Source organism: Artemia sp. Qi Xiang Cuo, chromosome 16, assembly GCF_049724085.1.
Source record: "Artemia sp. Qi Xiang Cuo chromosome 16, ASM4972408v1, whole genome shotgun sequence".
Lineage (NCBI taxonomy): Eukaryota > Metazoa > Arthropoda > Branchiopoda > Anostraca > Artemiidae > Artemia > Artemia sp. Qi Xiang Cuo.
Window position 1 is genome coordinate 22,855,203 of NC_142809.1, and position 17,671 is coordinate 22,872,873.

Here is a 17,671-nt window from a genome sequence, read left to right on the forward strand (position 1 = left end):
ACAGAATTAACCTGAATTAAAAATACAGCACATATTTTTAAAATTCAAAAGAGACAGTAGAGTGAAAAAAGTACTGAACGTTACAGTACATAATGTTTAGCTATTAGATTTTTGGATTGTGAACGATAAATCATACAAAATCACAATTCCCTTGTTTATGAGTATCTATTGTTTATATAATTAGTAAGAATAAAAGTTAGTAAAGGCCTTAGCTAATCTTTTCAGTTAGATTTAAAAGCAGACACAGTTGAAGGACATGTCCGTTGGTAAAATAAATTCATAAAAAAAATCCAAAATAAAGAAAGCACTTCAGCAAAAGGATAAAAACACAGAATGAAACAAGACTTAGTAGAAAAAAATGATCCTAGAAAGGGCTTATCCCAGATTTACTCTCACTCACTTGGACTATCTGTCTTGGCTTTCTCTACAATTAGCCATGTCTTGATGCATTCAACTACTTGATTTTAATTCAATTAAATGTTATTTCATTACAAACATAAAATTACTTATTTTTTATTGATTGGCCACTTGCCATAACTATGCATTGGAAAAGGCATCCCAAAAATTGGCTTAAAAGAATTGCTTTTTTCCAAATATATTTTTTGAACATCCTTCCACCTAAGGCTTGAACCTTCATGCAAACATTAACTCTATTCAATATAAAAGCTAAAACTCCTTAAAAAACCCTTGTTAATCCTGTTATATTTGATTTTGAATTAAAATCAAGTATTTTGTATGCATCAAGACATGGTTTAATTGTAGAAAAAGCCAAGACAGATAGCCCGAGTGATTGAGAGGCAACTCTGGGATAAGCCCTTTTTAGGATTGTATAAAAATGATTTCAGGTTGATTCACTGCATCAGGCCCATAATTTAGTGTATTTCTTTTAAAATTCAACATTGGTTGACGAAAAAATGTATTTGGTTCGCTTCAGTTTCAAATTAGTGTGGAAAGATTGATTTTCTCTCTATTCTTTTAGAAAAACCTACTTTCGGCGTTCTTTTGTAGATGGGTTTTCAACTAAGTTTTTCTTTTCTTTTTTGAACTTTTCCATAAGAATGGAGAATTTTGCCAGCTGGAATTCACATAGTGATGTCTCTTGGCCATTTTTGCTCAACAAACTTACCGCCTCCTTATGGAAATTAGCTTCACAGCTAAATAAACGCATACCTTGCAGCATACAATACAGCATACCTATCAATATAATCTGTTTAAGTGCTTTAATCAATACGAACTCTAACTTCAGTCAAGAAAACAGCTGACTATACCCACATATCGAGTACGGAACTTTCCATCAATCTTCATGTATTCGAGCTTCTACAGTTAAAGCGTCAATTGAACGATAACTGATAATATCTAATAAATAAGAGACAACCAAGCCAGTAGCTCTGTAGCCCACAGAGTGAAGCAAAAGGAAAAGGGCTAAATAGTATCAACTGAAAAGCCCGCCTGCTGTGAAATAGAAAAAGAAGAACGCAGAACTGGGAAATTAAAGACGTGTTTTATTCTATATTCTGCCGACAGCGTTGTCAAATTCTACAACCTGCCTGGGACTTAATTTGGGCAATAGATCCATCTTTGAAAGTTTCTTTGATGAAGTGCAGCCCTTTTTCCAGCTAAAGTTTCTACAAGTGGGTTGGAACCATAATTTGTTTGCTGTAGTCAAAACAGCAGAACGGAAAAATTGAAAAAACAGCTTTTTTGGGCTGCTAATAATGAAGAGTTGCTTGGACAACGATGTTTTTTTTTTCTTGTAAAAAACATATTAATTATATTAATTATTTATATTTTGTAAATTGCAGAGATATAGTACATATATTGACAACTGATGCTTGGAAAACTGAGGACAGAGCTATTGGGCTGCTGTGAATATTAAACTCGCATGAGCCTTGAATCCTATCAGTCCAGGTTGCTCACTTGCCAGATTTTTTTTCCAGAAACTTTATAAAAGAAAGACATGACAAATGAATAAAAGAGACTGACATAGAAAATGTATTTCTAGTTCAGATCCTAATATTTCTAGAGCCCAAATTTGGATTTTGTCCACGTCTCTCAAAGCGACCCTTCCCTTATTTTTCAAACTGTTTGGGACTTTAATCTAAAACTTAGCCATTCTCAAAATTATTTGTTGTTTGTTTGATATTATCTTTTCCCACCTAAGATTGGAATATTGGTAGTGCGAATTTTTCTTTATGTAATATTGAGGGATTGAAAATAAATTTTTATCACAAACTTTGGTTTCTTTATTTTTATAGAATTTTGTGATCATATGCATGTGAATTTGCATCACAATACGTAGAAAACAATCCAGAACAGGATCAATTATAAACTTGAAATGATCACGAAGTAATGCTAATGTTTCTCAGTAATTCTATTGTTGTTGTTCTTTCCCTAATTTTTTTGTGACTTTGAAATATTTATGAGCATCGATTGTTCTCATGAACCAAATAAACATGCATGAAACAATGTTATATAGGTTAAGTTGTCCATTGGCTCTTATTGTGGAAAATTTTACTTTAAAAAACTGAATCGGAAAAGGAAATCGATTCTATCCCAACTAGTTTTTTAGGAGTTATAGCTTTTAGGCATAGGAGTGGGGGAAGGGTGGTAAAATATTGCAACTAAAGCTTCAATTCGGTTGCTGAGAAAGTGAAAACTACTTTCCTTATTACGGGGATATTTTGAGTGTAAAATAACGCATTGCATTTATATGCTTGCATGCACAGAGGTAGGAGGTGTTGGAGAAATTTTGTGATATAAAGGTTTTTCTGACCTCTCACCCTCCCCTTCCAAAACTTTGAAAATTATGACACAATAAATTGCATTTAGCATTTCAGAAATTTGGATAGACCGGATTAGAAAATTATAATAGCAAGGCTTAGGAAGCGTTTCTCCAACAACTTTTTATAGCAAATTCAAAAATCACCTCAAATTTTGGGAGAAGTTAAAAAGAAAAGAAAATCAGATTCTGTAGTCTCCAATATATAATGTAAATACTTTTAGTGATTGAAAGCATTTTCTCTTGTTCACCAGCGTCATTTAAGTGAATTTTTAGAATTATATTTATTTGCATTCTTTTCAGCCTTGTCACAAGCTATGTCGTGTCTAAAGGTCCTCAATTTAGCACAACTCTCAGCAAACAAGAGACCGAGCTGACGACTGACATGATAACTTCTGGCTCTTGGAGGGAAAAAAGCTTCAAATCATATAATTTTAATGCTCTTGGTGCTACCTTATCTAAAGGACATCTTCACCCTCTTCAAAAAGTTCTGGAACAATATCGACAGATTTTCTTGGAAATGGGGTGAGTAAGAGTAAAAGTATTTTTAATTGATAAAATACTTTTGTTTGCTAAATCTAGTTTTCATCGAAAAGAGCAGGAAAAAAAAGAAGAAATGCTACCCACTAGAGATATTACGAATTCTTAAAGTCAGAAATTGAGAAATAATAACTTATATTACAACTATCAAAAGTTCTGTCAATAACTGAATCGAATGCAGTATATTTTTTTTCTTAACATATTTTCTATGTTTTTTTGCCTGTTAAATAATTGGTTATTTTTTCACAAATTGCTTAAATATAATGTAACTTCGCTCATTGTTTAATTTAGTTTAATTTCTTTTATTTTTACCTGTTTATTTGTCAATCGTGAGAAATTTGATTTTGGTAATTTTATTCTCGCTAAGCCAAGGCTCATGCTCAATGATCTTAATGGCTCATTAAGAGGCTAAGAAAAAAGATACCAAAGGGCGTCTTTAAAGTGTTCCTGAAGCGAAATCAAGATTCTCCAATTTGGATTTTTTTTTTTTGTTAGTATTCTTTTAAGAGATGGTTTTCTTGTATTCTTTTAAGAATACGTAGTTTTACTCTCCTTAACGGTTATGTAAAGACTCATTTCGATCGGTTCCATCCAAATTATTCCGTTATGGTGGCGCTTTTTGCAACTTTATCATTTCCCATATGTTTCAATCGGCGTGGTTTATTGGTCAAAAGTAAAATATAGGGCGGACCAAAGCCAACCAATGTAATTCATTCTTGTTTTGCAAGTAGGTTTGACAACTTCGGTCTACGGAAATTTTACTGCGATGTACTGAGCCGACGGCTTTCTGATAATATTTTGAAGTGAGATTGAAAAAAGAAAGAAATAACGGCTGAGCAGTTTTTGGCACCTGGTATTTTTTTCAGGTTTAGCTGTAAATCTGAAAGAATTGTCTTCTAGTCAAATTACCAGTTTTTTCCTTCAAGGATGCTTGCACAATATAGTTGATTCGGGTTAGCTAGCCATTTTTAGGGGGATAGAAAAATGTTACAAAAGAAAATAATTTCCCCCTGCTTTCCCATTTACAAAAAAAATAAAGAGAGAAAAGACGGATTTAAACTGAAATAAGCTTCTTCCACTGCTCTATTTAAATTTAACCCGTTTTTTTTGTCGTATGCTTGTTTTAAAGTCAATAATCTCTAGGGTGTTTTCCACGTCGGTTTAAGTTTGTAGAGCATTGTTGACAAGCTTTTTGTGAGGTGATAGCTTTCTTATTGCAAAACAAAGCAAAACATTTGTTGTAAAATAAAAGATTTCATATATATCCGTACCAGACCGCAGGAACCTGAACCTTTTTTTAAAAAATATACAGATGTAGAAGTACAGACCTCAAACAATGTGGTAAAGGGAAGTTGACCGTAGGTACTTCAGAGGTATATATATTTTTTTTATTTCAAAACATTTTCGAAAAGGCAAAATGACCTTTGTACCGTAAAAACTGGTTTACTCCGTAAAGAGCCAAGCATAAACGATATTTACATTTTATGCCAGAGTCCCATCAAGGTCATGCTTGTCGACAAAAAAAAATATGAATGACCAAAGCCGTATCCAAGTGGGAGGAGTTGCCGGGTTTGGCCCACCCCTCCCTGAAATTTTGTCTTACTCTTAAAAACGTACCAAAAATGATATAAACTAATTTTTGAAGTTTTATTGTACCCCCCCCCCCCAAAAAAAAGCCTCCCACCCAACAAAACAATCCTGGATACGCCCTTGCGAATGATATGTGGTTTTTCTTGATTTTAACGTCGAACTCATATTTAAGAAGCAGAAACCTAAGATGGCAAGAAAAAGGTTAGAAAAGATTGCAACACTTATTTGTTTCCAACTATTCGTGAAACTAACGAACAATTTACTCGTTGAGAAGAGTTTTATTCATAGCTCATATCATAGTTTTAGCATCAATTTTCACAATATATATGCAACAAAGCAAATGTAACACATTAGCAAGATACATATTCTTATTGTAGGCTAGTGAGGCAGGAGAGGGTGGTGACAGACGCCTTAAATAGTGCATTAAAAGGCACATTAAAAAAGGTCGATGCTAGTGGGTAGACACTGATAGTAGGCCGGAAGTTAATTATTTTTATTAGCTATAGCCCAGAAACTTTTATCTTTTATAATATTTGATGAATACTGATAGTAGAATGAAAATTGATTGTTTTTATTAGTTAGAACCCAGGAACTAATAACTGTTATATGGAAAGAGTTAGATTGTGCAGAAAGAGGATACGATGGACGTAAGTCAGGTGAAGGTAGGATTCTGGAGTTTCAGAGAATATACAAATCATATGTACGGAGCATTGACGGAGGAGACGATAGGCGTAAGCCAGGTGAAGGTGGGATTCTGGAGTTTCAGAAAATACACAAATCATATATGCGGAGCATTGACGGAGGAGACGATAGGCGTAAGCCAGGTGAAGGTGGGATTCTGGAGTTTCAGAAAATACACAAATCATATATGCGGAGCATTGACGGAGGAGACGATAGGCGTAAGACAGGTGAAGGTGGGATTCTGGAGTTTCAGAAAATACACAAATCATATATGCGGAGCATTGACGGAGGAGACGATAGGCGTAAGCCAGGTGAAGGTGGGATTCTGGAGTTTCAGAAAATACACAAATCATATATGCGGAGCATTGACGGAGGAGACGATAGGCGTAAGCCAGGTGAAGGTGGGATTCTGGAGTTTCAGAAAATACACAAATCATATATGCGGAGCATTGACGGAGGAGACGATAGGCGTAAGCCAGGTGAAGGTGGGATTCTGGAGTTGCAGAAAATACACAAATCATATATGCGGAGCATTGACGGATCCTTACCTGTCCAAGCAAAGTTTCGGTTTTCCTGAAGATATTTTTAAACAAGACTGGAAGGTCCATTAGAGCAAAAACTTCTGCTAACGGGAACTGACCAATTCCAGCGGAAATAGCTCCCCAGACTGCCTTCGTATTAAGGTTGTTTGATATCGGTTTTGATATAGTACTTGGGACGTAGGATCGATCACCTTCATCACTTGTCACACACATTGGATGGTCAAGATTCACAGTTACTGTTGATGCTGTTGGCTCATTCGTCAATGTGAATTTTTCTCTGCAGCCACTGCATTCAAAATAAATTCTGAGAAGAAGACCGATTTTTCCTATTTTTTGTATTATAGGCCTCCCAGGATCGCCTTTTTCACAGTTAGAAAGAAAGAGTAATTGGGCTTCTCTTTTTTTTTTTAATCTAAAACCTTTCGCTGCTATATAAGAAGAAAGGGAGGATGAAATGAAACTGATCTTAGAAGTTTATTTTTTATAGGTTAATGTTAATTTCTATTTATAATAAAATAAAAAAAACTATTTTTTTTTTTCAAGCGAAAGTAAGCAGCAGTATAAAAACAAAACGAAAATAAATTATTCCAAACATGAGGGAGCTACCCCTCCTCAATTCCTCGCTCTTTACCCTCAAGTTTGACTTCTTACCAAAATTCTTAAAGAGTAAATGCTGAAACCCAAGCTCCATTGAATTGGAATAAAATGTTTTTTTATTTTTAAGACACGAATTTTTTTTTTATAATAATAAACGAGGGATTAAGGAGTGTAGGCAGTCCCCTCATGTACGGAATAGTTCCTTATCCCTTTAAGTTCTAATGTTACTTCTTATTATTATCAGAAAAAAAATTGTTCTTTTCAATTTAATATCTTATAATTTGGAATTTACTCTGGCCAATCTCTCCCCCCCCCCCTTAGTGGATTATCCCATGAAAAATTATTTGTTCCTGGATGGATAATCATGGTTCTTTAGCCGTCGTTCAAAACTTTTATTCACTTTCACCAAGGAGATAATTTTAACTTAAAATTCCTTCGCGGTAAAAAAAAAGCCCCTCCTGAACAATACCATCCTCGCTGAAAATTCTTCATGAAATATTTACACTGTAAAATTTTCTTCCTTTCTCCCAAAAAATTGCCGTATATTTCCAAATACCAAACACTTTTGATTGGTAACACTAAACTAAATTAATTTCATACATTTGGAATCAGCGTAAAATACATTTCTTGTGATGTATCATTTAGAATTTTTGTCACTGTTGGTTCAAGCTGCTCCTTATTTACAGCAGCTCTCTACGAAAAACTTTTTATTTTCCAGTAAAGTCCAACTATTAAAACGTTTTCATAATTTAAGAAAATCTTAACCTTTACATTAGTTTGTCAAAATATAAAAAATGGGAAAATAAGAACAATAAAAATAGAAAAAAAAAGCCCGAAAAGATAAAAACTTAATTTTGCCCTCTATAGGTAATATCAAATAAAAAATTCAGTCACACAACATCAACTGATAGTGTAAACGAGTATTCTGAAGCTAAATTTATGTAAACTAGGAACTTTTTTTTAATTTTAGCTGTGTTACACCTTTTTTTTGCATATTGCTTGCTTTTTCTCCAAAGAATTCGAAAACTGTTCTGCAAAAACAAGTTTTTCTAATGTAAGTAAAGAGCCATAATTCAATAAGCTTTTTCTTTGTAAAATAATTAAATTGCCTATTAATATTTGTCTACCTCTTACGAAAAAATCAGAGTAAATATTCTTAGAGTTCACCAAAAAAGGATATCAATTGTGAATTGAATCTCAGGGAAGGCGAGATAATCGGAAAAAGACCTAAAAAGGCTCAGCTAAAAATCACACAATCCTCAATTGTGACTTAAACTTTATACAAAGTTTGTTTTAGTTGTGATCCCGACATGGTGAATCTTAGAGTCATGCAAGACCAAAAACTACCAGATTTTTAACTTTTAACAAATTAATCTTTATCCTAGTTCTCTATTTTTACTTATAATTTATAAACCTGTAAGTTCCATTAAATTATTTCAATCGGTGGTATTGAAAAAATACTTACTAGTGATCACTTATCTTGAGCAATTCCGTAGCGAAGTGATATATGTTAACGATACAATTTTCGTTAAGCAGATCCTTAAAGTTTTTGTCTTCGCTCAGCTTCCCCGGTCCTTGAAAAGTTTTGAAACCATGAATAGCTGCATTTTCTTGCTCTTTTTGTATGTCATCCAACTTCTTTCGACCATCTGCATCTAATTGCCCAGATAAACCTTGATCGGAAGAAGATGCATGCTCTAGGATGGGTACAGACTTTGTTGCAGCCAAGTTTGCATATTTTTTTACGGGGGTGGAAGTCTGGAGTCACATTCGGCTGAAGCACCTGTTTCAACAGAATGGGCATTTTTCTGGGCTGGTGGTATAGGGTCTGCTGAACAAGCATTTTCCTTTTTATTTGGAGTATTTACACCAATACTTTTAGTTTTTCTGCAAGATAAAAATAGGAGCCTAGAGAATAAGCTTATGCCAGGGTTTCCTTGTAACTCTACCCTCATCCAATCCAGGTTAGGTTAAAAACAGACTAGGTTAGGTTAAAAGAACATATCCGTTCTTAGGGGTGAGGCAACAGGGTCAGCTGCCCCAGGAGCTACATCAAGGGAAGAGACGCCCGGAGGATTGCCTACTTTAATCGAATTTCTCACTTTCATTCGGCTCTTTTGCTTTTATTTGAGTCGGGGGAGGGGGGCACTGTAATTAATTTTCGTACTTGTTAAATATCCAGCACACAATTGAGTTGTGAGTGTATTATAAATATTTAACAAGTACAACAATTTTTCCCTGGGGACCCGCAACTTCAGGGACACCTCTGCAATAGAGGGGAGATTGCGGCTAATGCTGTTGATAACATTTTAAGGAAAAGTCCTAATAGAATAACAGTTTAACTATATAATTTACTTTTCCATATATCATGATCGTATTTATAAATATAGTGTTTCTTAAGAGTATAATTCTATCGGTTCTAGGCATTTAACCCCCGGAAAATACTCCCCCCCGCAGAAAATACCATCACAGAAAATACCCCCACCGTGAGAAATCTACCCCCTCGCGGAAAATACCCCTCGTCTAAAAGAACTCCTGCCTGTTGAACTAGGCATAGAAAGAGTTGCCCCTTCCCAAACATCTATCTCTTTAAACTCAAGTGTTTTCGTTTTGTGAGAAGTATTTTATACCGATTCAGGAAATACACTGGCTTTTTAATTAGAACAATAAGCTTTGCTTTGAAGTTCTATTAAAAAAGAAAAAATAAGTGTAAAGAGCGAGGTCTTGAGGAGGAGACAACCCCTTTCATATACGTAATAATTTATGTTTGTTTTAAATTTTGATGTTGCTCCTTATTTTCAGTTGAAAAAGCTTGTTATTTTTAAAATTTAATTCCTGATCATTTTCAAATGATACAGGGAAATCAGGCTCTCTCCATGAAAAATTATGGTACTTGCGTATTATACACCACTCACTCAAGTTTACGATGCGTAATACTCGAGAAGAAATCGGTTTCTTTGCTAGTTTTTTCGTTATTTTAGCAAACAATTTGGGCTACACAAGTACCATCCCTCCCCTCTACGGAAAAAACTCAAATAAATCCTAAAATTTGAAACGACTCATTTTTCACGGGGGAGGGGGTATTGGCTGCGGGGGTACACACTGACCACCAATTATAAAAAATATAAACAACTATAACTAAGAAATTGTAACTTATTAAGTGCGGTTTGTTTCTATCAGAGTATGATGTTTCCTTCCATTATTACCCATATTTTGGAGTGTCTGTTAAAATAATATTTTATCTAGTAATTGTATTGAAATCTTAGCGAAAACATTTTCATCGGGTCAAGAAAGTAACAATAAAGCTATAGATATTACTTTTTCTTTCATTGGTTTGACATTACGAACCAAGTGTTGATGAAAAATAAGGGAGAAAACTATACCTACAAAATTAGTTTTTCAACTATACCTGCTGCCAGTCTAGCCATTAGTTCCATTGTAACTGTAGTGATTATTACTTGGAAACTGGGGCGGATCCAGGATTTTTTAGGGGGAGGGGCGAAAAATAGGTTGATCCGATAAAAAAATTAGGGGGGCAAAAGTGGTTTAGTCAATAAACGTGTGTGCGGACCAAGTTCAATAAACACAAACTTAGGTTATTTAATTAAAGGAAAAGACGTTAGGTTAAGCTAGGGGGGGCGCCCCCTAACCCCCCCTGGATCCCACAATGATGGGAAAAAGCGCGAATGGCAAATTTATGAGTATATTTATTTTTTCACAAGCTAACTTTCAAAATTTTAACCGTAATTCGGTCAAATGAACGAATACGAAGATAATTTTATCTTTTTCATGCTGCGTTTTCATTTGCATACTTAGTGTGGATTAGAAACAAATGTACATAGATTAATGAAATGTACATAAATAAATTAAATTGAGATTTGTAAGCAACTTTGAACAAAATAATACCAAAAGAAATAATTCCTTTTGTTCTATAAAGAAAATGCATCGAATTGGATATCCAAGATTAGATAGAAACAGAACAAATGCAAATAAAAAATATTACTTACTTTTTGAACTGTCCTGAGTTTCGCTTCAGCTTCTTTCCTCCGTTTTTATTTCCCATAATCAATGATACAGTCCGATACACAGAAAATAATATTCAAATCACCCTAGCCGATAACTTTTTGTCTTGTCTGAATGTAAAACAGGTGTTCCTAAACAGGTAGACAAAACGGTAGCCGCCTATTTTAAATGCAGTTCAAACAGCCTTCCGAAAGGATCCGCCCATTATTCTTTGAATGAGAAATAGCGAAGCTAAGTCCATCTATTTTTGTAACAATTTAACATTTTTTGCGTTTTCTGGCAAGTTTACCTTATTTTCTACAGAAACGTCTAAGTAATATAAGAAATCTGACACGGTGACTGCATAGATCTGAAGCTAATGAACAATATGATACAAATACATTGTCTATCCCGTCAAAATAGTAGCTTCAAATTAGTCGCAAAATTCTCTGTTTTTATAAAGCATTTTTCCGTCTAAAAAAAAAATTTGAATCATATTTCAAAAAAAAAATTCGGTGAAATCATAAATCTAAGTCTCAGCTATCGAATAGTACCAAAATTGTTATCTTTAGTCGAAAATTGAAGAAGGCACGCGGTTTATTTAAAAATGGTCAAAAACATGCATAGTGAGCATAAACCTTAATAAAAAAAAATTATGAGTGTCTGAGATAAGTAAGGGGTAGTTAGCTCTCGAACAAGCTTTTAGCACAAGAGTATTAGAATACATACAAATATAGGTTCACTTCAACGTTTTTGTAATTTGTTCTCGTTTTCTCGGCTAAAGATTATTTATGGTATGGTTATCCTATCATACATTATATATATGGTTGTGCCCTTTGAGTGAGTAACTTCTATGCTAATCATAGAAAAATTCAGACAATTTAGAATAAAACAGCTCCTCTCTTGGGAAATTGCGCAAATTTTAGTTATTCACTTACTTGTTATTGCCATCTAGTTTTTGATGTTGGAATGTTACGGGATTGCCAGTGATTATGTTGCTGAGAAACACTGCTGCTTTCGCAGCTCTTTTCTTTTTTTCCTTTTTTTCCCGTGATCGGTGGTCTGTAGCTCTGAAGTGGTAAGTGATGAAAACTCGAGATTTTTCCTGGGTATATTAATCGCGAAACGGGGCAGAAAGATTCCTGGAATTTTGTTTTCTTTCCAGAAAAAATCAAAGCCTTTTGTTTCCTCATGTTGTACATAGTGTCAAACAAAACTATCCTTGCTGTGAAAGTAAAGTTTTTCTGAACAATTTTATGTCTTACTCCTGCAGAACTTCGAATTTTCTCAATGAGAACCGGAGAGCGAAATTCCGTTTCTGTTCTAAGTTTCTTGGAAATATATCTAGAAAAGTCTACCTCCAATGCCAAATTCTGATAATTCAGGTTGGTCTCGGAAATTTTGGATTTGTTCTTTCTTGTATTTTAGTTGAATAATACTGTGAAGAGCACATGAACTTTCTTAAAAACGAAATTACTTCGTTCACATAGAAATTATTTCCAAAGTGGTCGTGACACATCAAGTTGTTTGATATCCTAGAGGTGATTTGTTCTAGATAAGTTAAAAAAAAATTCTAACGCGGATCGGCAGATTCTGATCTTCCAAGAACCAGAGCTGACACTGGTGTTCCAAAAATAAAATTCCTAATATTTGTCCTAGCTTCGAAGATAAACTTTTGAAAAATCAAATGACATTGAATACTTAAAAAAAACATATTATCTCTTCGAAGACCGAAGCAGAATTTTCATATCTCTAAATAATCGTATCTCTATCGTAGTCGTATCGAATTTTCAAATCGGTTCACGGATGCTCACTAACCGCATTAAATAATGTAAAATGTAAAAACAAAAACAATGCGGATGCATAGTCTGACGACTACTTCGCACACACAGAGCTTATATGAGACTGTCTATAATTACGCACTGACCTTACAAATAATAACTTATAATAATCACAACGCATGTACAAACGTTATACGGGAGAATGTACATTTATTATCAGTGAGATATACTTACATGTGTTGCTCCAGAACTGTGAGCCATTGGTCACAGTTGTTGTAACACTCCACTGAGCCTTGGCACCAAAGATCCGGTTAATAATGGTATACCAATTTTTGATGGTTTTTTTTGTACCAGCGCATTCGTGGACATATTTTCTACTAAATCTGAGCGTCACACATGGACAGTGGATAAGCTAGTGTATGAGAAGAGAAATATAGTGAGGTCACCTATTTTTTTCGTCAAGTGAGTGCAGCCCTTTGGAATAGCCTCCCGGACATCATTAGAGGCTCTGAGTTAGTTTTTCATTTATATCACACGTCAAAAGTTTCTCCTTAGCAGAAGTGCAGGGTGAGAGTGGACTCCTTGTGAAGGTCATGTTTTTTTTCGTCTTCTTCTTTGTTGTCTTTATTTTTATGCTGTTAGGACGTGATTTAATTACATACTTGAGTTTCTTTGCACAGACCATTTGATCTTCTTGTAGACGCTGTTAATTTAATGGGTGTGTTTTTTTGTGAATTAATAAAAATAAAGGAATCTCTATTCTTCATGGATTAAAAAAATAAAGATCTTCGATCTCTTATTCATCGTTTGCTGCTAAATATCACTAGTATTCTTCATTTTTAATATGTCATTTTTTGCAGGTTTTCGGAAATGCCCACAAATAATTACGTCGAGTCGTCGTTTTGGAATTTTGATGCACTGTTTCAGCCTCAACAGCATCCAGCGCGTGATGCACATGACACTTTCTTCTTATCTGGTATAGTCTTAATTTATGCTTTGATCTTTTTTTTCAATTGATTCCACCTCTTCTGTTGTATACTCAAAAGCAAAGATTATTCTAAAGGAAGTTACCACTGTAAAAAATTATTGTCATTAACTTAGATCCTTGATAGAGACAATATTATTGTTAGTATGCATAACTGTCGTAAAAGGGGGCATTTTATTTGTATTTCAAATATACGATACAGCATCTGGTCTTTGTTTTAGAAGACCTTGTATTTGTGCAAAATAACTGCAAAGGCTGTACTGCCTTTCCACCAAAAAGTGAATAAATTAAAACAAAGAAAGAAATAGGCCCGATTTGTAGATAGTGGAATGGAAAAACTGAAAAGACTTTCCAATAGTTTGATAATACAGTCGGTAATCTTCATCAGTGTAAAAATTAAGTTGTCTTGAAATAGTTATAACCGAGAGCAGGACGTCGAGACACCTAAGGGTTTTGAAAAATGTCATGCAACAAGATTGTTATCTTCTTACTCTCGCCAGATCAAAAAGAAATTTTGGCAAATGTAAGAAAATTTAAATTCAAGAGCAATGCCATATTTTTTGATTGGACGTTTACTGATCAATTTTGGTCGTTCTATCGTTTGATCATTTTAAATTTACTTATCATTTACCCTAGCCTAGACCAGCACCACTTTTACACTGGTTGGAAATTAATCCTCCCAATTTCCTCCCTATCATCAGTCATTTAAATATCTAACTATTTGATTTTACTTGCTGTGGTAAATATTGACAAAAAGCTTATTTTTGATATGTCATTATATTTCTTATCTTGTAGAATTTGTTAGCATCTATCTCTAAGCTCTGTATTGTTGAACTGATTAATTTTGCTGCGTAGGTATGTGCTTGTGCTGCGATCTCTCTCTCTCTCTCTCTCTCTCTCTCTCTCTCTCTCTCTCTCTCTCTCTCTCTCTCTCTCTCTCTCTCTCTCTCTCTCTCTCTCTCTCTCTCTCTCTCTCTCTCTCTCTTCCCCTCTCTCACTTGTCAACGGAATTTTTTTTGAGCAATTAGCTTGTTTTTGCGGTTCAACCTGATTTAAGGATCTAAAGTCACATTCAGAGAGAGGGGTAGGGAGGGGGAGCGTTTTATGCTTCTCTTTTGATATTGTTTTATTATGTATTGAAAACCCATCTTCATACAAAGAGCACTATACAATGATGACAATGTAACTACTGTAGAAGAAGTTGGTTCCAAGCATGTTTTGGCATTTTCAGTTGTATTTCTCTATAAGTTCAGCAGTACTATTATAAGTTTACTATTTATGGGCTTTGAACTGCGTGCCCAAGTTGGATATCTCAGTAGGTATTTTGTGAAACGGAAGAAAGTGGAGTGGATTTTCATTTTATCAGTATTTTCTAGAATCTTCCAGAAGTGTCCAATGCAGAGGATGTAGGGGAAAGCAACAGTTTTTTACAGCGTTTCCAGATAGCAACGATAGTAACGGAGCTTAGCAGAGACTATGAAAGCATATGAAGCTGATATGTGGCGTTTTATGTTCTGTTAGGAGGTGATGAGTATGAGAAATTGTATTTCTAATGGGAATGCCAAGATAAATGATTTGATCAGACGGGCGAATCTTTGAATTTCCAAGTACATTTTCATCGGGAAGTGGGCATTTCCAGTTAAAAAGCACTATGTCAAACTTTTCAGCATTGAATTCAAGACCAGATTTTCAGTATTCGGTTTGCATTTTTTGGAAAGTTTTTGAAATGTTGCCCAAAGCTTGGCTGAGGCTAAAAATGTCATCAACATAAGTGATTAAGGAGAGATTGAGACCAGAAAGAATCCAAGACATCTGACACCGGTCCTGATCTTCGAGGATATAATTATTGAAATAACAAGGTGAGGCAATGGCACCTTGCCTGGATCCTCTCTTAACTGGTACAGTTCTATCCATTGGCCTTGCCATTTCGTCTTGCTTAAGAGGGATTTTAAGTTGGGCTTGTAGCTTAGCATATATATCCCTTTGAGATTTTATGATCTCCTCTTTTAGCAGCCCTTAAAATCATAAGGGGTTGGACCAGGGAGTCAAAGGCGTGGCGAACTATTCTTCAATAATTAATTTCTGAACAAAGTCTTTCTGTCAAAATATAAGGGCAGACTCTAAAAAAAAAAGCTTCAGTTTGTTTTAGGTTTGACATTATTTATTACCGTTCTAGCTGTATAAAATTGATTAGAGGTTACTTTGTTATTATTTCTTTGAAACTAAAACCTTAAAAATATTTTTACCATTGTTTTGATTGGCTAGCCAGAGCAGACCGTAAATGAAATGTAGAAGCATGTACTTGCCCTTGGCTACCTAATTTATTGGTTCATATTTTAGTTAGCGGCTCGAAATGTAGTCATGTCACAAAAGCTAAATTTTGTACTTTTTAGAGCCGAAATATGGTGACAACATACCACCGGAGTATATGGAAAAAGTTGAACGGGTTCACAGCACTGGAGGCTATGGATCGATAGGGTACAGATACGATTGGAAAGTGGAAGAAGCTAGGAAAAATGTTTTAAGGACTCACACAACTGCTGTTAGCGCGAAATTGTTGTATAAACTTGCCCAGGTATTTCCTTCTCTTGTGTTAATACCTGCCTATAATACCTGGTATCAAAATTATTCACGTTGATATCTCCGTGCTCAATAAAGGGCGGAATAAGAACAAAGCAAGAAATGAGGGCAATTTTTGAAGACTGAACAACGGGAAACAGATAAACATACTTCTGAATACGAAATCCCCAAGTGCTAATCAATGAAAATATCCCCCAAAAAGGAATGTTTTGAACTCTAGAGGGGGGAGGGGGTTGATCGAAAACGGAACTGACTTGGTTGTTATTTTTGGTATTTTATGGTAATTTATTTTTGCTTTAAGTTTGACTTCATTGTCCGTAGTAAATTTTCGGTTTCATTCTGCCATAATGTAGTATATTTTTAAATATCAACTTTTCAATATAGTTGTGAGCCTGATCTTCGCCATTATGAAGGAAAAAAACAGACTTTAAGGAATGAAATGAAACAAACTGCTGAAAAGGAAACATGTTAAGAAAGCAACTCTTACTTCATAATATGTACAATAATTGTAGTTTGCATATTTTGACTGGGATTCCCCTATACTTGAGTCCCCCCTTCCCCCTCCCAATGTTCCAATATATAGCCCAAATTGTATATTTTCCATATTGTTTTCCGTTTTTTGATTTTGTCCCAGATGAAATAGTCAGTATTATTGAGGAGATGTACAACCAGTTCCAAAGTCAAGTTCTGACCACTGATGGGCTCTGGTGAATTCTCAACAACTTCCGGAGTCCTGCAAGGATGCATCCTCTCGCCGCGCTTGTCTAACCTCTTTCTACATGCCATCCTCTCCCTGATAGCCGTCGAATATGGAGCCAGAATAGGAATCCTAATTGATAAACTAGCGTATGCAGATTATATCGACTAGATGTCCACTACCGCCCAAGAACTCCAGAGACAGGCTGACTGCATCTCCCAGGCAACGAAGCCATTTAATTTGCAGCATAATGCAAACAAGACCAAAGTTATGGTCACATCGCGGCAGGAGATGACCCCCCCCCCCTCGATAGTAATAGACGGTGAACAAGTGGAAACAGTCGATCAATTTTTTTTACATCGGCAGTCTCTTGACAGCTGACAACTGCCACACGGTCGACATTAAACGCTGCCTTGGTCTTGCCAGCTCTAGCTTCAAAAGACTATCAAATATCTGGAAATCTAGCCACCTTTCGAACCATCTGAAAGTGCATCTGTTCAACAGTCTGATCATACCCAGTCCTCTGTATGGGTATGAAACCTGAACCTTAAAAGGTGAAAGCGAGCGCAACCTCCTTGCGTTCGAAAAGAGATGTCTGTGCCGGATAGCCAAGATCAGATATACTAACCATGTCGCAAACGAAAAAAGTCCTATCCTTAACAAAATTTAAAAACAGCAACTGCATTGGTTCGGCCACGTAAAACGAATGAATTCCGAACGCCTGCCCAAGATCGCGCTTGAAGGAACAACTAAGGACTTCGACCACGGCGAAGACCTCGCAAAAGGTGGATCGAAAACTTTGACCGACAATGCATTGTCTAACTATCCCGGACTGCGCTTGACAGAAGAGCGTATCGAGCCCTAGTTCATCAGATTTTGGAAAGTGGTCCCAAGACG

General features: G+C 35.3%; 1 protein-coding gene across 3 annotated transcripts in view; it reads left to right on the forward strand.

The window, feature by feature from the left end:
- Positions 1–17,671, forward strand: part of alpha-PheRS (phenylalanine--tRNA ligase alpha subunit) — a 58,814-nt gene that overhangs the window by 16,459 nt on the left and 24,684 nt on the right. For all 3 annotated transcript variants that reach the window (XM_089102081.1, XM_089102078.1, XM_089102080.1), the window contains exons 5-7: positions 3,083–3,304; positions 13,373–13,488; positions 15,891–16,072. In XM_089102081.1, coding sequence (XP_088958207.1) covers positions 3,083–3,304; positions 13,373–13,488; positions 15,891–16,072 — 520 coding nt within the window. The remainder of the gene's footprint in view (positions 1–3,082; positions 3,305–13,372; positions 13,489–15,890; positions 16,073–17,671) is intronic.